Source organism: Oryctolagus cuniculus, chromosome 2 (genome assembly GCF_964237555.1).
Source record: "Oryctolagus cuniculus chromosome 2, mOryCun1.1, whole genome shotgun sequence".
Taxonomy (NCBI): Eukaryota; Metazoa; Chordata; class Mammalia; order Lagomorpha; family Leporidae; genus Oryctolagus; species Oryctolagus cuniculus.
Window position 1 is genome coordinate 117028859 of NC_091433.1, and position 20446 is coordinate 117049304.

General features: G+C 49.0%; 2 protein-coding genes across 2 annotated transcripts in view; one reads left to right on the forward strand and one right to left on the reverse strand.

Moving 5' to 3' along the window:
- Positions 1 to 13148, reverse strand: part of USP39 (ubiquitin specific peptidase 39) — a 36522-nt gene extending 23374 nt beyond the window's left edge. The window contains exons 1-5 of the mRNA XM_002709668.5: positions 12822 to 13148; positions 11763 to 11832; positions 9457 to 9551; positions 8221 to 8357; positions 4935 to 5087 (exon numbers count right to left, since the gene is read on the reverse strand). Coding sequence (XP_002709714.1) covers positions 4935 to 5087; positions 8221 to 8357; positions 9457 to 9551; positions 11763 to 11832; positions 12822 to 13089 — 723 coding nt within the window. The 5' untranslated portion in view covers positions 13090 to 13148. The remainder of the gene's footprint in view (positions 1 to 4934; positions 5088 to 8220; positions 8358 to 9456; positions 9552 to 11762; positions 11833 to 12821) is intronic.
- Positions 13149 to 14122: 974 nt separating this feature from the next.
- Positions 14123 to 19596, forward strand: C2H2orf68 (chromosome 2 C2orf68 homolog). The gene is made up of 4 exons (XM_002709670.5): positions 14123 to 14332; positions 14412 to 14530; positions 15288 to 15439; positions 15695 to 19596. The coding sequence occupies exons 1-4, from the start codon at positions 14226 to 14228 to the stop codon at positions 15815 to 15817; spliced, it is 501 nt and encodes a 166-aa protein (XP_002709716.1). The 5' UTR covers positions 14123 to 14225; the 3' UTR covers positions 15818 to 19596.
- Positions 19597 to 20446: the final 850 nt, after the last annotated feature.

Consider the following 20446-nt stretch of genomic DNA (forward strand, 5'->3'; position numbering starts at 1 on the left):
TGCTGAAGGCTAGAAATCCAAATACTTTCTTCACCATCTTGTTTTTTTCTTTTTCTTTTTCCTTAAAAGCAGAGTGACAGAGAGAAAGAGGGGGGCAGAGAGAGACATCTTCCATCTACTGGTTCATTCCCAAATGCTTCCAACAGCCGCAGGTAGGCCAGGCTGAAGAAACTCCACCTAGGTCTCCTACATGGATGGCACAAAAGCACTTGGGCCATCAAATGCTGCCTCCCAGGGGCATCAGCAGGAAGCTAGACCAGAAGCAGAGGAGCCAGGACTCAATCCAGGCACTCCACCATGGGAGGCAGGTGCTCCAAGTGACAGCAACTCACAGTGCCGCATGCCTGCCACCTTTTCACCATCTATTTTGATTTACTACATATTTTTAAAAAATGACAATTGTCTTAATAAAATTTGATGCTTTCTTGCAATAAATCCACCTAACTGTAAATAAAAGTGAAGGCAGGAATGGGCATTTAGCCTAGTGGTTATGACACCCATGTCCTATGCATGGGTTAGATTCTCATCTCCAATTCCTGACTCCAGCTTCTTGCTAAAACAGACCTGGGAGGCAGCAGATGACGGCTCAGGTAGCTGGGTCCCTGTCACCATGTGAGAGATCTGGATTAAGTTCCTGGCTCCTGACCCAGCCAAGGCCTGGCTGTTGCAGGCATTTGGGGAATGAACCAGCAAATGGGAGTTTTTTCTCTTTCTCAAAAATAAAAATATACTCTGTTATGATGGAAAATGGTCAAAAGTTTAAAAGATCAAAAATAAATCAGACCTCATTAAGCAAAAAAGAGGAAGATAAACACATGAGTCAATTAGAAAACACATGCTGTGGCACAGTAGGTAAAGCCATTGCCTGAGGCACTAACATTCCATATGGACACTGGTTCAAGTCCCAGCTGCTCCACTTCCAATCTAGCTCCTTGCTAATGTGCCTGGGAAAGCAGCAGAAGATGGCCCAAGTGCTTGGGCCCCTGCACCCATGTGGAAGACTTGGAAGAAACTCCTGGCTCCTAGATTCAGATTGGCCCAGCTGTGACCATTGTGGCCATTTGGGGAGTAAATCAGTACATATCCCTCTCTAACTCTGCCTTGCAAATAAATGAATAAATCTAAAAAAAAACAAAACAAAACAAAACCAAAACCACCACACATGCTCGTTAGTATGAGCTCTAAAATTGGATGGAGACCACAGAATAGATCCAAAATAAAAATGGAACATCACCACAGGTTCTTCTTGGTAAGTTCCTGAGTCCTCACCAGCACAGTACTTACTGTAAGCCTGTTCCCTAGGCAAGGCCATTCACTGAGAACAGAGGATACTGTGTTCCACTGGACACAACAAACCAGGTATCTGGGAAGACAACTCAGGACACAAAGCACCACCACCAGTAGGACTGGGGAAGCCTCTACCAACTGACCCCAGCTAATGAAACAAGGAACCATCACCAGAAAAGGATTACTCTCAAAAACAGATAAAGTTTATCCTCAATCTCCGTTACCCATTTATGGAGAAACTTGCTCTCTGACTTCAGCAACAATACGAATAGCAGCAGGCATCCTCAGGGAGGAACTGTCCAGGCTCCAGAGGGATGACAGCAGCTTTCCACTCTATTTTAGCAGAAACGTCATCACAGAGAATTTGTTCATCTGCTTACTTTTATAAATAGAAACCTTCCTACAGGAGCCAAAACTCATCAGAAAGCCAGACTACTGGCCTGACCATATCCTAATCCTCTCACTCCACCCTGTAACAGCTTTCACAAAGCCACGAGAGGCTGTAAGAGAAGGAATTTGAAAAGACCCTTTTCACCCAAGAATTTGACCTGTCTAGGGACTAGGCATGATATCCAGGTAGGTATCAAATCTAACAGACACAGCATTACAATATTTTACCCAATTCTATATGGGAAAATGCCATTTAAAAAAGTCTAAAGGCCAAATAAGAAATGGGAGAAAACATCTGCAACATATACAACAGAAAAAGGCTGAAACAGGGGTACTTCAAAAAGCTCATGGCAGAGGTAGCACTAACTGCCACCTGGGATGCCAGCATCCCAAATCAGAGTGCCTGGTCCAAGTCCTAGCAACACTGCTTCAATCCAGCTTCCTGCTGATGTGCACCCCGACAGGCAAAAGATGATGGCTCAAATACTTGGGTCCTTGCTATATACATGGGGGACCACAAGGCGTTCCAGGTTCTTGGCTTTAGCGTGGTCCAGCTCTGGCAGTTGGGGACATTTGGAGAGTGAACGAGCAGATAGCTCTTTCTTTCATACAAAACAATAATAATTTATTTTTTTTTAAAGGCAAGTTTAAGGGCCTGCACTGTGGCATATCGGGTAAAGCTGCTGCCTGCAGAACCGGAATCCCATATGGGTACCAGCTCAAATCCCAGTTGCTCCACGTCCAATCCAGCTCCCTGCCAATGCACCTAGGAAAGCAGCAGAGAACAGCCCAAGTGCTTGGGCTCCTGCATCCACGTGGAAGACCCACAGGAAGCTCCTGGTTCCTGGCACAGGATCAGCCTAGCTCTGGCTGTTGCGATCATTTGGGAAGTGAATCAGAGGATAGAAGATCCCCCCCTTCTCTGTCTCTCCCTTTTTAGCCCCCCATAACTCTGCCTTTCAAATAAATAAATCTTTTTTTGAAATGTTTAAAAAAAAAAAAAAACAGTAAGTTTAGGGCAGGCATTATGGTTCAGTGCATTAAGCTGCCACTGGGGATGCCCACATCCCATTCTAAGAATGCCTGGTTCAAGTCCCAGCTATTTTACTTCCTTTCCTGCTTCTTGCTAACATATACCTGGGAGACAGCAGATGATGGCTCAAATACCTGAGTACCTGTTACTCATGTGGGAGACCTGGATGGAGTTCCTAGCTACTGGCTTCAACCTGGCCTATCTCTGGCTCTTGTGGGTATTTGGGCAGTAAGCCAGTGGTGGAAGATCTCTCTCTCTCTCACTCTGCCTTTAAAACAAACAAACAAATAAATATTTTAAAAAGGGGGCTGGTGTTGTGGTGCAGTAGGTTTAACTGCTGCTTGCAATGCTGGCATCCCATATGGGTACCAGTGTGCACCCCGGCCACTCCACTCCCAACCCAGCTCCCTGTTAATGTTCCTGGGAAAGCAGTAGAAGATGGCCCAAGTGCCTGGCTCCATGCCACCTAGATGGTGTTCTAGGTTCCTGGCTACATTCTGGCCCAGCCCCAGCCACTGCAGCCATTTAGAGAGTGAACCAGCAGAAGGAAGATTTCTATCTCTGCCTCTCTTAAATAAGTAATTAAAAAAAAAGGGGGGGGGGGTTGATGGTTAAACTATTAGGTTCTATTGATTATAACTCATCAATAAAATGAACATGAGATTATGATTAAGAATGCTGCACAAGAATATTAATTTCAGGGGCTGGCACTGTGGTGTAGCCGGTAAAGCTGCTGCCTGCAGTGCCGGCAATCCCATATGGGCGCCAGTTCGAGTCCCGGCCGCTCCAATTTTGATCCAGCTCTCTACTATGGCCCGGGAAAGCAGTAGAAGATGGCCCAAGTCCTCGGGTCCCTGCATGCACATGGGAGACCCAGAGGAAGCTTCTGGCTCCTGGCTTCAGATCAGTCCAGCTCCAGCAATTGCGGACAACTGGGGAGTGAACCAGTGGACAGAAGCTTTCACTTCATAATTTATACATTTTTGGTCAATAAGCCTATGGTTTTGCTTGCAATTTTTTAAATCAATTTTTTCTTGGAAAAATGATATTTTTAACCTATACTTATCAAGATTTCCTATTTTTTCTATAATGTTTACACGATATTCACAGAATAAAAAAAAAAGCTTTTAAATAGAAAATAGAACAACTCGGCCGGCGCCACAGCTCAATAGGCTAATCCTCCACCTAGCGGCACCGGCACACCAGGTTCTAGTCCTGGTCGGGGCGCCAGATTCTGTCCTGGTTGCCCCTCTTCCAGGCCAGCTCTCTGCTGTGGCCAGGGAGTGCAGTGGAGGATGGCCCAAGTGCTTGGGCCCTGCACCCCATGGGAGACCAGGAGAAGGAGAAGCACCTGGCTCCTGCCATCGGATCAGCGCAGTGCGCCGGCCGCAGCGCGCCAGCAGTGGCGGCCATTGGAGGGTGAACCAACGGCAAAATAAGGAAGACCTTTCTCTCTGTCTCTCTCTCTGTCCACTCTGCCTGTCAAAAAAAAAAAAGGACAACTGAGCATTCTGCTTTTCCTTTTTGGGGTATAAGCACAGGGGAGGAATAAGGAACCAGACAACCAGTACAATACATCATTTTAAAAAAAGGCATCTAGGCCGGCGCCGCGGCTCACTAGGCTAATCCTCCGCCTTGCAGCGCCGCCACACTGGGTTCTAGTCCCGGTCGGGGCGCCAGATTCTGTCCCAGTTGCCCCTCTTCCAGGCCAGCTCTCTGCTGTGGCCTGGGAAGGCAGCGGAGGATGGCCCAAGTGCTTGGGCCCTGCACCCCATGGGAGACCAGGAGAAGCACCTGGCTCCTGCCTTCAGATCAGCGCAGTGCCCTGGCCGCAGCACACCAGCCGTGGCGGCCATTGGAGGGTGAACCAACGGCAAAAGGAAGACCTTTCTCTCTGTCTCTCTCTCTGTCCACTCTGCCTGTCAAAAAAAAAAGGCATCTAGTATGTTTCTTATTTGATACTGCCAGGCAATACCGACTCTATCCCTCTTTCCCTGGAAGTTCCAGAGGCTGGGAATCTCCCCCCACCTAAAGCCTCACCACTCACAGCAGCCCTCTGTGTAGACACAGAGAAATGCTGTTTGCTGCACAAAACTCAAGCGGAGTCCTCAGCAAGACTCGGAATCTGGGCCCACTGACCACAGGGAGGGAGGGATTTCCTGTCTGATACTCAGGCAGTTCCCAGGTTACTGTGTCCTCCTCACCATTCACATCTGGAACCTACCTGCAGGACAGCATTGGCATAATCGTTGGCCTTTATGTTATTCAGCCCCACGATCCCCGGCAGGTAAGTGGTACCATCATAGGCCCGGGACAATTTGGCTTGCTTGTCCAAGTTTGCAATTTGCTGCTTTGTGAATGTGGGCTTCAAGACATACTGCAAAACAAAAGAAAATCCTAAGTTGTTTTAGAGTTGTAAACAGTTCACAATATATACCTGGAATGGCAACTTCTGCCACAAACAAAAACATCATGCAACAGATATAAAGACAAAAGTACTTGCTAATCTGCAAGGGAATCTCTACATTGTTTCAAATATTTATTTATTTGAAAGACAGTTACTGAGAAGGGAAGAAAGAGAAATAGATAGATTTTCATCCTCTGGCTCACTCCCCAAATTCTCACAAGGACCAGGGCTGGACTACGCCAAAGCCAGGAGTCCAGAACTCCATCTGGGTTTCCCATATGGGTGGCAGGCACAAGTCTCCAATGCACCCTTTCCAGGCATATTAGCAGGGAGCTGGATGAGACGTGGAGCAGTCTGGACTTGAACAGGCACCCATATGGAGTCCCAGTGTTGCAGAAGGTGGTTTAATCCTAGACCAGGCCTAGGATCTCTATGTTTAACCTCAAATCACTGAGTCCCTCTTCAGACCTCACATCTGGTCTACTCATGAAAGTAAACTACCAGAAACTGTAGAGACTCAGGTCTCAGGATAGCAGGTTTCAGGTGAACCTCACGCAGACCAGCACATGTACCTAGCTCACGGGCAGGTGAACCTCCTCCCCTCTGGATAGGACTATGGATCTCCAGGACTTCCTGGGACTACAGGGACAGGATCAGAATCTTCCCAGTCACAGTTACCAGAGAGACTCTGTGGCATGCACTAGACAGAGGTCATCATGAACTCAGTGTGAATCTTTGCCTTTATTCCAGTTTCTCCCTCTGTAAATATTGTCCCTAACTCTCTTAACCACAGTTATTACCAGGCCTATAAAACTTCAAAAGCAATAAACAGAGTATTTCAAAAACTCTGAACACTAAAAATAAACATTAAAAATAAACAGCACCATAAACTCATAAAACTCAGCAGCAGAAATACACACCCCTTGCCTGGTCAATAGAGGCACTGTGGTGCACCAGGTTAGTCCATTGCCTGAGACACCCATATCCCATATGTGAGTGCCAGTAAGGGTCTGACTGCTCCACTTCTGATTCAGCTTCCGGTTAATAAATCCCGTGAGGCAGTGGATTATGGCTGAAGTGCTTGGGGCCCAGGCACCCACAAAGGAGACCTGAATAGAGTTCCAGGCTCCTGGCTTTGGCCTGGCCCACCTGTGGCTGTTGTGGGCATTTGGAGAGTGAACCAGTGTAGATGGAAGATCTCTCTGCCTTTCAAGTAGATGAAATAAACAAACACTGGTGCCAGTACAGGGTGCAGTGGGTACAGCCACCGCCTGCAGTGCTGGCATCCCATATGGGTGTTGGTTTGAGTCTCAGCCACTCCCCTTCCAATCCAGCTCCCTGCTAATGCACCTGGGAAAGCAGTAGAAGATGGCCCAAGTGCTTGGGCCCCTGCACCCACATAGGAGAACCACAAGAAGCTCCCAGTTCCTGGCTTCAGATTGGCCCAGCTCAGGCCACTGTGGCCATTTGCAGAGTGAACCAGTGTATGGAAGATCTATCTCTCCCTCTTTCTGTAACTCTGCTTTTCAAATAAATAAATCTTCCCAAAAAAATTAAAAATATGTACCACTTGCTAAGAAGGAAAATAATCAACAGTCCAAAACTAACTGAGGCCTACAACAAAGACTTTTCACTCTCTCCACTTAAGAACAAGATCCCAGAGCCAGCTCTGTGGCACAGGTTAATCCTCCGCCTGTGGCACCGGCATCCCATATGGGTGCTGGTTCTAGTCCCAGCTGCTCCTCTTCCAATCCAGCTCTCTGTTGTGGCCTGGGAAGGCAGTAGAAGATGGCCCAAGTCCTTGGGCCCCTGCACCCGCATGGGAGACTGGGAAGAAGCACCAGGCTCCTGGCTTCGGATCAGCGCAGCTCTGGGTGTTGTAGCCATTTGGGGAGTGAACCAACGGAAGGAAGACCTTTCTGTCTCTCCTTCTCACTGTCTGTAACTCTACCTCTCAAATAAATAAAAAAGAAAAAGAAAAACCTAAAAAAAAAAAAAAAGAAAAGAAAAGAAAAAAAGAACAAGATCCCTTGGCACAGGTCTCAAATTGGAGCTCCCAGATGGGACACGCCACATCATGGATGAAAAGGAGCCAGAAATTGTTATGCAGCTTGATATCCACTGTCTATGCCAGGCTCAATTCATATCTCCACTCTAAAATATGGAAGGATAATTTATTTCACAAAAGCACTTTATGGGGCAGATGTTTGGCACAGTGGTTAAGTTGCCATCTGGGATGCCTACACCCATAGTGGAGAGCCTGGCTCAATTCCAAGTTCCTTCACTTCAATCTAGCTTCCTGCTAATGCACACCAAGAGGCAGCACTTGGGCCCCTGCCACTCATATGGGAGACCTGGATTGAGTTCCAGGCTCCTGACTTCAAAATGGCCCAGACCCAGCTGTTGTAGCATTTGAAGGATGAACCAGTGGATGGAAAAACTCTGACTCTGTGCATCTCTCTTTCAAACAAAATTAAAATGACAAAATTTTTAAAATCCTCCAAACAACAAAAGTACTAACTCCTATTACAAAGTAGCCACAGGCCCAGCATTGTGGCACAATGGATAAAGCTTCCACCTGTGACACTGGCATCCCGTATGGCTGCTCACATCTGATCCAGCTCCCTGCTAATGTTCCTGGGAAAGCAGAAGATGGCCCAAGTGCTTGGGCCCTTGTATCCATGTGGGAGATCCGGAAGAAGCTTTTGGCTCCTGGCTTTGTTCTGGCCCAGATCTGGCTGTTGCAGCCATTTTGGGAGTGAACCAGCAGATGGAAGATCTCTCTGTCTCTAACTCTGCCTTTCGAAAAAGTAAAATAAAAAAATGTTTAATGTAAAACAAATCTGTAAAAAAAAAAAAATGGAACCATATTTCTTCAGTCCTGGCCCTCACCGTTAAGACAGAAAATGACATTCAGGTCACAAACCACAGACCACAATTATGAATTCTGATGTTACTCGCTTTCCTTGGTTCTTCCCAAAAAGAAGCCTATTAAGGCCAAGAGACTGAGGGTTCTTCCCCTCACCATGGGTGACATAGTTCCCAGAGAGCCCTGTGAAAGCTCCCCCATCAATCAGCACCAAACCAGCCCTCTTGGACACACCGTGATGTCCTCCAGCGAGGAGTCAATGATCTCGTAGTTGTCTGGGAGGCAGTAAAACTTGAGGGTGTGGAGGTTGAGGAAGACATGATGGCTGAACTGGACGCTGTGAATGTAAGCATGAGACTTCAAACCCCGGCCTGTAGGGAAGGGTAAAAGGCTGTGAGACAAGGGCACGTCCTGGAGGGGCACAGATCAGGTTTGCTTTCCCTTTCGTCACCTTGCACTAGAACACGTTACAGTCAGCAAAAACAAAGCACTCTGCCATTCATGAAATGACTCTCCCACATGAACGTCTCTCATCACAAAAATTAGCAAGAAAGAATAGCACAGTAGTTCACTTCATTCCCTACACAGCGTAAGACATTAGCTAAGGAAACCCATTTCAAAATGAAAATGCATGTGATATATGAGTTAGTTTCATACAGGCCACAAGTCAGGAATAGCTCATGTGTACATGCACATACACACGGGCACACGGACGTATCCTGTGACAGTCCAACATTACTGAGTCCTGAGTCTCCTACTGTCTGTGTCAGGCCAATCCTGCACCCATGTACCCTCACTCAGTCTGGAACTCCTGGACTCTCCCCCTCTCCACCCATTCAAATCCTCCATGTCTTGCTAGTTCAAGTCCCACCTTACCTCCTCCATGAACTCAAGATAACCTTCCAGCTAACACTGATTTTTGCATAGTTCCTACTGTCCTTATTTTTACTGTGACACAGTCTAACAGTAATCTTTATTGTCTTGTAGCACTCAATGATTGTTTCATGAGTCAACTTTGACTCTTTATAAAAGCAAAAAATGTAGTTTGTATCTCTAAAGTAAAGAATGTAGTTTGTATCTCTTTTGAATTCTTCCCAATACCATGTATACAGCACTGGTATGAATGAGTGGAAATAAAAAAATAAAAAAAAAGTCCTTAGAACAAAAGCCTTCTCCAAAAAGATACACGTGTAGAAAACAGTAGAGATTCAGAAACCCAGAGTCTTTGAGATCATAATCTTTCATACAACTCATTCTTTCTTCCTTTCACATATATTCAGATTTTGACTGCAAAACTTCCTACTGGTATTCTAAAAGTACTCCAACTTCCTAGGAATAAAGATAGGAAATCTTACACAGGACTCCTGAAAGTAGTTTACTTTATTTCAAAGCAACAACAAAGCTCACTGGAATACACCTGCAATTGGCTCTGAAAACTTAACAATTTTATAATTTATAACGTTTATTTACCCTGAAAGTACTTGCCACACACCAAACAGGCATACGCGTTGATATGCGACAGGGAGATGGAACACAGTTTCTCAAAGTCAAAGTCTAGCACACTCCTATAAAAACCAAAACAGAATAGAAAAAATAAAAATGATTAGGACTGGACACCTGGGAGAGCATCCAAATGACCCAGCCTTGCCTCTACATCCCACAGTGTTACACAGCATCATTCGGAGAACGGCTTGGCGGCCATGAACACTAGTGTTCCCCACCTCCACCACAGTGCCCCGAGCAGCATCAGGGGTCTCCACAACACACAATGCCCATGACCTTCTTTCTTACTAGTATTTGTAACCAGCCACTTTCTCTGGAGGGAAAGCTACAGCAGAACTAAAACTAAAGTAGCAGGGCCCAAGAGTATTCTGTGGATGAGAGGACATGAACAGAGTGAATAAACCCTTTTATAAGAGAAAAATGGAATTTTGCCCATAAAAATAAATGGCAAGTCTAAAGACTTTTAGGAGAACAACTACAAACAGGTCCATTTATTCAAGTGCAAGGTAATAGTATGTGAGTACTGGGTAATGAAGAATAAAAAACTACCTCCACGGAATCCATGGATAGCAAAAGGAGCACTGCTGACGTATTAACTCTTACCGACTATGATCCCACAGAACTGCACTACCTAATACAGGGGTCACTAGCAACACGTGGCTATGGATAATTAAACTTTAGGTAACTAAAATTAAATGAAATCTGAAATTCAATTCTTCAGTTGTATGGTATAGAAGCCACATTTCAAGTACCCAATAGGCGTATGTTGCTCAAGCTTTCCTTGCTGGACAGTCCTTCCCAAGGGCAATTCCATTACTGCTCAAAGCTCTGTAGGCAGTGCTACCCTGGGACACAGGCTGGAAGGTATCCAACATGCCACCTCCGACTCAGTGAAAAAAATAGCATAACGAGGTGACTATTTCTGCTTTCAAGAAAATTTTTGTTATCTTCCTACTGAGTCCTAGGCACCCAGAAAAGTACCGCGTATGTAATCGGTACTCAATAAATACTTAAATTTGCTACTACAAATTATTACAACACACAAACTCAACATGAGCTAAGAGCTCTTCATGCATATGCCCACCCTTAAACAACATGCTCTCTGACGTTTCTACAACACGTATTCTACCAGTTTAAATGAAGAACAAGTTCAAGTCCTGGCTCCACTCTGGATCCTAGCTTCCTGTTAATGTACATCCTGGGAGGCAGCCTTTACTACTAAAGGCTCAAGTAGCTAGGTCCCTACCACCCATGTGGGTGACCTGGACTGAGTCCCTGGCTCCCAGCCAGGCATTTAAGGAGTTAACCTACACACGGGCACTCTCTGCCTCTCAAATAAACAAACAGAAATTGTTTATGAACATTGGAGCAGATACTTGGTACAGCAGTTAAGACATCACGTGGGTCGCTCACAGCCATATCAGAACACTGAGTTTGAGTCCCGGCTCTACTTCCAATTCCAGCTTCCTGCTAATTCAAACCCTGGGAAGCAACACATGACAAACAGCTCAAGTACACCCATGCGGGAGACACCAACTGAGCTCCTGACTTTGGCCCGGCCAGCCCTAGTTGTGGGCATTTAAGGAATGAATCAACAGGTAGAAAATACCTCTCTCTCACTCTCTCACTCTCTCTCTCTCTCTCTCTCTGTCTCCCTTTCTTTGCCTTTCAAACAAAGATTAGGCCAAAAAAATGTTTAAAAATTTTATTTATTTATTTTTTATTTATTTGAAAGTCAGTTACACAGAGAGAGGAGAGGCAGAGAAAGAGAGGTCCTCCATCCAGTGGTTCACTCCCCAATTGGCCGCAACAGCCAGAGCTGCGTTGATCAGAAGCCAGGAGCCAGGAGCTTCCTCCGGATCTCCCACATGGGTGCAGGGGCCCAAGCACTTGGGCCATTTTCTACTGCTTTCCCAGGCCATGGCAGAGAGCTGGACTGGAAGTGGAGCAGTAGGGTCTCAAACCGGTGTCCATATGGGATGCCGGCACTCCAGGCCAGGATGTTAAGCTGCTTAGCCACAGCGCCGGCCCCTTAAAAAAATTAATTGAAGGGGCCGGCGCTGTGATGCAGCGGTAGACCCGCTGCCTGCAGTACCGGCATCCCATATGGGAGCTGGATCAGAAGTTGAGCTGCCCATTTAGGATCCCAGCATGAAATCAGGGCTTTATCTGCCACACCACAACACCAGCCCCTTAACCTGTGTCTTAACCACTAAGCTAAAAGACTGGCTCCTCCACTGTTCTGCTACCTCTGGTGTCTTTACCCTACTGACCTGTTAATGGTATCCAGGTACGGGCAGTGGCGGCTCCTCCGGTCCTCAGAATCCACGCGGCCATTCTTCGCTAAAAGGAAAATCACCACAGGCTTTGAAAATGAGAAACCAGTACTCAAGGCCAAACACAGAAGGAAGACACAACTGAAGACACACTAGCACGCAATCCATCAAGATGAGCTCCCCATTAACATAAACTCCTTTCAGAGAGCAACAGCAACCAAAAAAATGTCTGCTAGTGGAATAAGCCTCAAACTAGGAGAATATATTTGGTACACGTATAAACAAAAATCCACTAATCTATTACATAAAGAATTCCATGAAGCATGAGAGATATGAAACATATCACAGGTTACAAGATAAACTGAATGTAACATCCACGAACAATTTAAATAGCATAAATGAATGCCCTTCAATCTAACACTTGCCAAGAACTATAAGGTTTTACTCTATTTGCAGGCTAGGGAGTTAGTCTGGCAGTTTCGTGGATGCTAATGGAAGACCCCCAACTATTGGGTCTGAAACAAAGGAGTCTGTTACAGCAGTAATAGCAGCAGCCAAAAGACAGCCTTGCTATCCATTCCCTTCGTCAGCTCTCACAAGGCAACATTAAGAACCCACGCACAGTGCGCTGCCCGAGAGGGGCAGAATCCTGAGGCTGGAGATCCTAACTCCTTTTTTAAACGGGGCTGTGTGCTGGCCACCTCCTTCGCTCTACTGGGAAACGGCACCTCTGCCCTCCCAGACTGTTCACTATAGGAACACCTTTGACGAGCCAGCCTCTGGTCGCTGTGTGCGCAGAGACGCGGGAAGCCGATGGAGAAGTCTCCCAACACCAGACTGCAAATTACAGCAGGATCCTACAGCTGAGGGCTTATGGGAAAAGTGTTGCTGCTGCTGCTATCAGAAATACTCAAATAACTACGGTTACTAACACTGCCTTCATCGGAACATCTGTATCCCCCTCCCCCATCCAGGCGGGGAAGTAGCAGAAAGTCAAAGACAAAACGGAGATGGCGAAGGTGGGGCTCGCGCCCTGCCCAGCCCGGCCTCGCGCACCTCGCACCTCCCGCTCGGGCTCCGAGTCCTCGTCCGCATCGCGCTCCCGTTTAATCCGCACCACCGGGACGGCGGCCGCCGAGGCCTCGCGCGCGCTCGCCGGCTCGACCTCCCGCTTCACGCGAACCGGGCTGCCGCGGGAGCTCGCCGCCTCCGGCTCCCGCTCCCGATCTCGCTCTCGCTTGACACGACCCGAGCTGCTTCGGGACTCGGACTCGCGCTTCCCGCGGGTGGAACCACGGGACTCCCGCTTGGACCGGGCAGACATCTCCACTACCGGAGAGATCGTCCAGCGCAGGCGCCAGGCACGCGCAAATGCGCGACGCGCAGCCAATCAGGGGCGGGGCCGGTGGAGCCCGCAAAGCTCCCTACGGGTCGCCAACGGGGACAAATCTATGGCGCTACAGAAAATTGTGGGCGGAGTCGCTTCATTCCTGGCATCCTTAGGCTCCGTGCGCTTCTGGGAACGTTTTGTGGGCTAATTTCCTCTTTACCTATCATTTTCAGCCTAAAATAACCTGAACTTTTTCCTGCCTATACGGTTTTATAACTCGCACGAGATACTTAGCGCCTCGGGATGTCGTCTCCCCCAGTCCTGGCTCCTCTGAGACTGACGGCCCTGCACGGGAAAACAAGGCGATAAAGCCCGTGCGGCAACGTGGCAACCCTGATTCCACAACTAGAGGGTTCTAGCTGTCAGCAAAATGCTAAGGCCAATAAAGCTCTAACCTAGGAGCCTGCTATTACCTTGTTTGCTTGTTGGTTTGTTTACATTGGGGGTATAGCTGACCCACAAGGACCTGCACGTTTAACGCGCTCGGTTCGCTCCGTTCCCACGTGGATGCACCGTGACATCGCCACGATCTAGGGGTCCTGTCCGGCCTCAACCCGAGTGAGCCTGTCCTGGGCGGTCCGGAGCTCAAAAACCCTGGGGCTGGTACTGAGCGACTAGAGCAGGGCAGGGGAGGGCCGGGCGAGTCTTCGCGGAGCCGTAGCCTGCCCCAGCACCTGGTCGCCTACACAGCTTATTTGAGAAAGGTGCTCTCCGTGTTCCCATTTACAGGTGAGGAAACTGAGGCACGGCGGGGTCAGCTCAGTTCACGCAGCTGGTGCGAGTAGTGTTCACAGGCGTTAGTAGATGTGCCTTTTTTTCTGAAATTTTTTGATGTACCAACTGTAAGCCGAAGTCCTTGTTTCCTTTTGATGACACAAAACAGCCCCGCCTCCACCCTGTCGGCGCCGCGAACTCCGCGCGCCGCGGCGCTCGGTCCCGCCAGCCCTCCCGCGGCCGGAAGTCGGGACTCCCGGCCGGAAGCTGAGCGCGGGCTGGCTCGGGCCTCCACCGGCGGGAGGGCGGCCGTTGGGGCCGTTGAGGTGGCGGCGACTCTGCGCCCAGGGCTCCAGATGGAGGCGGCCCGGGATCCCGGGCCCAGGCTCTGCTGCAAGCCTGGCGGGCGGCTGGACATGAGCCACGGCTTCGTGCACCACATCCGACGGAACCAGATCGCCCGGTACCTCCCCGCCCCGCGCCACCGCCACCCTTGGCCTGGCCCGGCCGGCTGTCCCTGACTCCCGCTCGGCTCCCCGCAGGGACGACTACGACAAGAAGGTGAAGCAGGCGGCCAAGGAGAAGGTGAGGAGGCGGCACACGCCTGCGCCGACGCGGCCCCGCAAGCCCGACCTGCAGGTGTACCTGCCGCGACATCGAGGTGAGGCCACCCGCCCCGCCGTCTCCTCCAGCCTACGCGCTCTTCCCTTCCACGTAGGGGGCTCGGTTGACCTCATCCCTTCCTCCCCGGGGCTCCCAGATCTCCACTCAGTGATTCTTCCCAGGGAACTGGGAAGGCTCATGGCCCCCAGTTAAGCATCGCTGGGTACCTGGAGGCCGTTGTCTGTCTGCTGGCTTGCCCCATCGTACCGTGCTGTACGTAGCATTCCCACCACCTGCCAGGGAGGAAACCTGACGCAACTATGAGCGACCAGGAAGGAAGTGTAGGATCAACCCAGCAGTTGGCCTTTTCCCCAACTTCCCTGCGACCTAGAGAGACCACATAGGGCACTGAAACTGCTCAGCATTCAAGGGCTTTTAGATCTCTATACTGAGTCTGAAGATAAGGATTATCATTTCTATGTCACAGCGAACCTTCAAGGAGGGTGCAAATGGTGTGGTCAAGAGCTCAGTCAATGGCAGAACCTTGAATTGAACCCAGGTAGAGCTCTCTCTACCCTTACACTACGTTCCAGTCCTCTTTGCCAGATACTTGACACTGTGTACCTCCTCAGTGACAGGAGTGTGCTGGCCTCCAAGCAGGGACACAGAGGTAAATCAAAGTGACAGGTGGCACACACACACAGTGTCCCCAGGCAGACTGGTGCTTTCTTCATAGTACGTTTCCCTGCATCTTCTCTGTGGGCAGGGGCTTCCGCGGCGTCTCCCTCTTCCCTCACTCTGATTCCTCCTTCCAGATGGCTCTACCCGCCCAGGCAACCCAGACTTGGAGGAGTCCAGTGAAAGCAGCAGTAGTGGTGGCTCTGAACTAGAGCCTTCTGGCCATCAGCTCTTCTGCTTAGAATACGAGGCGGACAGTGGCGAGGTCACATCAGTTATCGTGTATCAGGTACGCTCCGCAGCAGCAGCTGCAGCCTGGGCTGCCACACAGTGATTCCCAAAGGGGGAATGGGGTGGGTGGGTGGGGTTCATGGCCCCCAGTTGAGAGTCATTACTATTACAGGGGATATCTGAGAAATGACAGGTATGGGCAAAAAGCCTTGAGCCAAGCAGAGTTCTGTAAGAAAGTGTTGTCCAGGGATAGGGCAGGTTGCCTTTCTAGAAGCATCCAGGCCCTGAGCTTCCTGACTCTTCCTCCACATAGGACGATGACCCAGGAAGGGTGAGCGAGGAGGTGTCTGCCCACACGCCTCTGGATCCGCCCATGCGAGAGGCTCTCAAGTTGCGTATCCAAGAGGAGATTGCAAAGCGCCAGAACCGTCACTGACCAACTTGAAAGCATTCTTTGCAGGCTGGATTCACTGCCCGTGGAAGAATTCTGCCCAGGGAGCTCAGCCGTAGCCTGAGGGCACCTGCACCACTGTTTGATCTTGACACTGCCAGAGCTGCTGCATCCCCAGGGTCATTCCAAGACTCCACCTGGCCCGTGTCCCCCACAACCGTTTACTGGTTGGCCTGTTGACCACCCTCATATTCTGGAATTCTCTGAGAATTCGGTGTGGCTGACTTGGTGTTCTGGGAGCACAGGCTTGAGGGCGAACCAGGGTCCATGAAGCCTTTCGCCATCATGCTGCATTCTCAGAGGTCACATGCCTGGCTGCTTCGTGTCCCACCCAGCTCTGTGAGCGCTGTTGTCATAGTTCCTTTCCTTCGTGTTGTGCTCACTTCACTTCCACCCGTGTTTCCCTGGACTTTTTTTTTTTTTTTTTTAGCTTTATTCTTTGTTTTTCCTTTTCTTCATCTCTCTGCCTCAGGTCGAATCTCTCAGTTCTCTCCCCACCCCCTCAACAGGACTGTGCACCTGCAGCTGCTCAGGACCTTGGAGGGGGGGACTGTGAGGCTCTGTCTTTCCAACAAGTTCTCCAAGTAATTCTGACGCCAGAATAAAGTGGGAGACCTTTATTTCTGAGGCCCACTCACAAGCACGTCTCCCTCCCCTCCCATGCTTTCGTGAGCTGCTTGCATGCGCCACACCACTGTCAGACAGCAGACCTAGGAAGAAGATCCTGGTGCTAAACTGCAAGGATTTCTTGCAGCAAAACCTGCCTGGAGCTGCAGAATTCCAGCTGCAAATAGCTGCGAATAGACTCCTCTGCTCAGGACAACCAATGGAGAATTATCAAAGCAAGCTTGAAACTAACTCTCCAACCGTGACTTAAAAGTCTAGACCATAAGTACAAAGGGAAACTCAACATTAACAATAATTGCCTGTTTGGAGCCCTAGTTGCAAAAAAAAGGTGGGGGGGGATTAAACAACTCTCCTTATCTGTTCCCTCTCCCTGTCCAACGTCCTGTCCCATGCTTCCTCCCTCGCTATCTCAAGGATATGCATAAGGCAGCTTCAAAAAGTTCATGGAAGGTGGAATCGAAAGACAGCCTGAATTGTCTGTGAACTTCTTGAAGCCCTCTGGTGTACGTATAACTGAGGTCCTGAAAGAGTCCCAGGATAGCGCTGCTCTTCCCTAGGGAACATTTTTTTCTACCACAGGGTTAGGCTAAGGTCTGAAGTCCACAAGACATCGTGTGCACCAAAGTTTCCAAGGCACGTCTATCTGCGAGCAAATCGGCGTGACCTCAGTGACTTGAAGTTTACAGCTTAAGTGAGCCGGTGAGCCCTGGAACTTCCCGAAACCAAAGCCCCCTGGCCCCCTGGTTTCTCCACATCAGGGTCTCAGGATCAGTCTGGCAGTTCTATTGAGCAGGTTCTTCTCCTAAAAGACACCCAAGGGAACTGTTGGTCTGTGCCCCGCACTCCTGAAAATCATCTCCCTCCAAATGGGGCAAGGCGGCTCCTTCAGCTACGCCATTAGAACGTGGAATGCTGAGTTGCAGCCTGCAGCGCCAGGGAACGCTGGGACAGTGAGTGAGGCAGATAAGGTCGAGGGGCCTGGTTGTGAAAGCCAGTGAGCAGAGTGCTGCAAACCCGCAAAGCTGCACCAGGTTAAGTGCCTTGAACTTACCAGTCCTGGGCTCAGGTCTACTTTCAAAGGAGAAAAGTCTTTGCCCTCTACTTAGGCAGCTGGCTAAAAGAAGTGCCTTCTGTTCACTACCCTCCACAGCCTGGGTCATGGAGGCTGTGCCGAGCCCTACCCCCATTCTTCACACAGCCTAGACCAGTCACTCTAGTCCTCCAGCTCCTCAATGGATCCTATGGTTGGGACATAGGACTTCACTGGAATTCCATGACGGCTTAGAAGGAAATACTTTCTGGATTCATCTCACAACTGGATCACCTGTGTCCTATTTTTATAGAACTCAGAACACCAGAGGGTTGAAGTCTGGGGGCATGACCCCTGACATTTGAGCTTCTGTTCCTGTTTTGTGTGGAGGGAAGTTGTCAGTGTTTACACATCGTGTCCTTTCGTGTGTTTGTCATGGGATCCTCCGAGATCCCCTCAGGTAGATGGATTGAAACTCCTTGCCTCTAAACTTGCTTTTCTTGCAGCACTTTGCTTATCAAGTGTATGTAAAACATTTTCTACCCAACAGAGCACTCTAATCCGTGTAGCATGACCTGTAAAGCACTAAGCCTTGTACCTGGAAGAGAGCCTGTCCATCAGAACTGGGCTCTTGGAGGCAAGGCTGCCTCTGCAGACGGACAGCCTCAGCCTTACCGCTGACTGCCACCCCCTACTGGGAGCCCAAAAATGGTACTATCTCGTCACCGGACCTGCCTCCAGACACCTTCCACCAGTTACAAAAATTGGTGCTTTGCCATCCAGGACTGTGTTCTCCCACTGACTCCAGGATGTCTCAGGACTGCCCTGTGTTGTGTGGGACAGTGGCAACACTTTTGGACTAAATAGAACTTTCCAACTGGCTGCTTCATAATCAGTGTTCGTTTGATTAGATAAATTCTTGGCTGTCTTAAAAAAAGTCTGATAGGCATATCTCTCAGCATTCAATATGCAGTATTAATTCTTAACTGAAGGTAAGCCTGGATTTTAACGCTTTGTGTTTCCTGAGCCAGCAGGTGATGTCATAGGTACAAGGAACCTGGGCTTGCAGGGACTTTGGGCTGTGCAAGAGTAAACACTAAACCTTGAATCATAGCCAGTTGGCAGAGGTAGTGCTTAAAGAATGTAACACAAGAAAGGAAGGGAATTATACAACCTTTTGGTTTGTTTTTGTTTTGTTTTTTAATTTGAAAGAGCTCCCATCCATTGGTTCACCCCCCAAATGTCCACAATGACCATGGCCTGAGCTGGGCTAGGCCAGAGCCAAGCTTCAGTCAAGGTCTCCCATGTGGATCGTAAGAATCCAGTTACTTGAGCCATCACCGCTGCCTTCCAGAGTCTGTATTAGGGAGCTGGAGCCAGGAATTGAAACCAGGTATTCCTGGTGGGACATGGGCATCCTAACCACTGGGCCAAACCACCTTTCTCTAGAAAACCTTGTACCCATTGAGAGAGCCTCTGGAGGCCAACCAGCCAGTGGGCCCTTGTAGGCAATTACAAGCGCATCTCCCTGTGGAAAGTATGCTCATGTGGTCGGTCCACTCTGAGGGGCACTGCCTGCTAGAGATGAGCCCACGTGGAAGTGTTTGGAGGTAGTATGCATTCAGTGCCATTCATTTGGCAGGACCAGTGAATGGTTGGTAGATCCCCAGCCAGCTCACAAATTTAGGGGAACCTTTCTAAGAAGAAAGAACAGTAAGGACATCACTTTCCTACCTCTGAGCTGCCTTTTGGGAGAATTGCCATGGCATGTTGACAGTTAACTACTTGAAACGTCTTAAATCCCCTCATCGAATTCCAGCCCTGTCGAGGAATCAGCTGGGAGGAGCCATAGGCACCCACCCCAAACGTCCCCAGGAGTTGGAGCAATGCTCAAAACGAAAACCTGAGTGACAACTCCACTGCCTGCAACAGATGAGACTGCACTGTTTGTGTTAAATGTATAAAAAGCCATATGTTCTGTTTCCTCATTTCCAGTGTTTCTGCTGTGTGGATTAATAAAATTAAGTGCAAATTATGTGACTGGCCCAAGAAAAAAGGTTCTTTTAAAATACAGTATTTTTTTAAACAATAAACTTTTTTTACAGCACTGTTTTTGCCAAGAGTTGTGAAATCACTTATGTACATGGGGGACTGGAGATAAAATGCCGGCCGTAAAGTCATTGCACCACAGAATCAGCACTGGGAATCTCATCTTGCTTTTCCTGTAATTAAGAACTGTCCTGATTGGAACATACCAGCCAGAACTCATGAAGCATTAGAGCTGGAAGGGCATTTGTAATGGCATTTGGTCCTGCTTTCCTGGTGCAGGACTCTTCCCTACCAAGCACCCAGGAGGAGCTCTCCTTTCATAGAGAGCTCTATCTTAGGGCAATTCTGTTTTAGGAATTAGATTGTCATATTGAGCCAAAAACTACCTCCATGTCACAGCTGTGGGGTGCTGACGCCTTACCCCATCATGTTAGCACAGCGAGCTTTGAACCCCACTGGTGGTCCTGCCATGATTGGAAAGCACTCAAACCCAGCTCAGCATACAGTGAATGTTGAGTGAGAACCCCAAAGCCCCCAGCGGGATCACAGCTCTAGTGGGCAGATGAGAAGAAGCTGCCTGTTAACAGTGGGAAGGCTGCTGAGCAGGACCATGGTTCCTCTGAATTAGAGACACCCTCCTCTGTCCTCAGGCACAGAGCCTGGCTAGTAAGTAGGTGGGCTGGATTTTATCCTCCCTCACCCATTTAGCCAGATATTACAGTCCTGGCTCCACACAGCCATGCTTCTTGATGTGACTGGGAAACGCTCTCTCCTTCACGCCACTGTAGGGTTTCTTCATCTCTCTACAGCACAGGGTCCTGTTTGTGCACATAACCTTTGCCTTATCAGTGTCACTTCCCAGCTTGCAACCGCCTGGGCCCGCACACCCTCAGATCAGGATTTGCCCC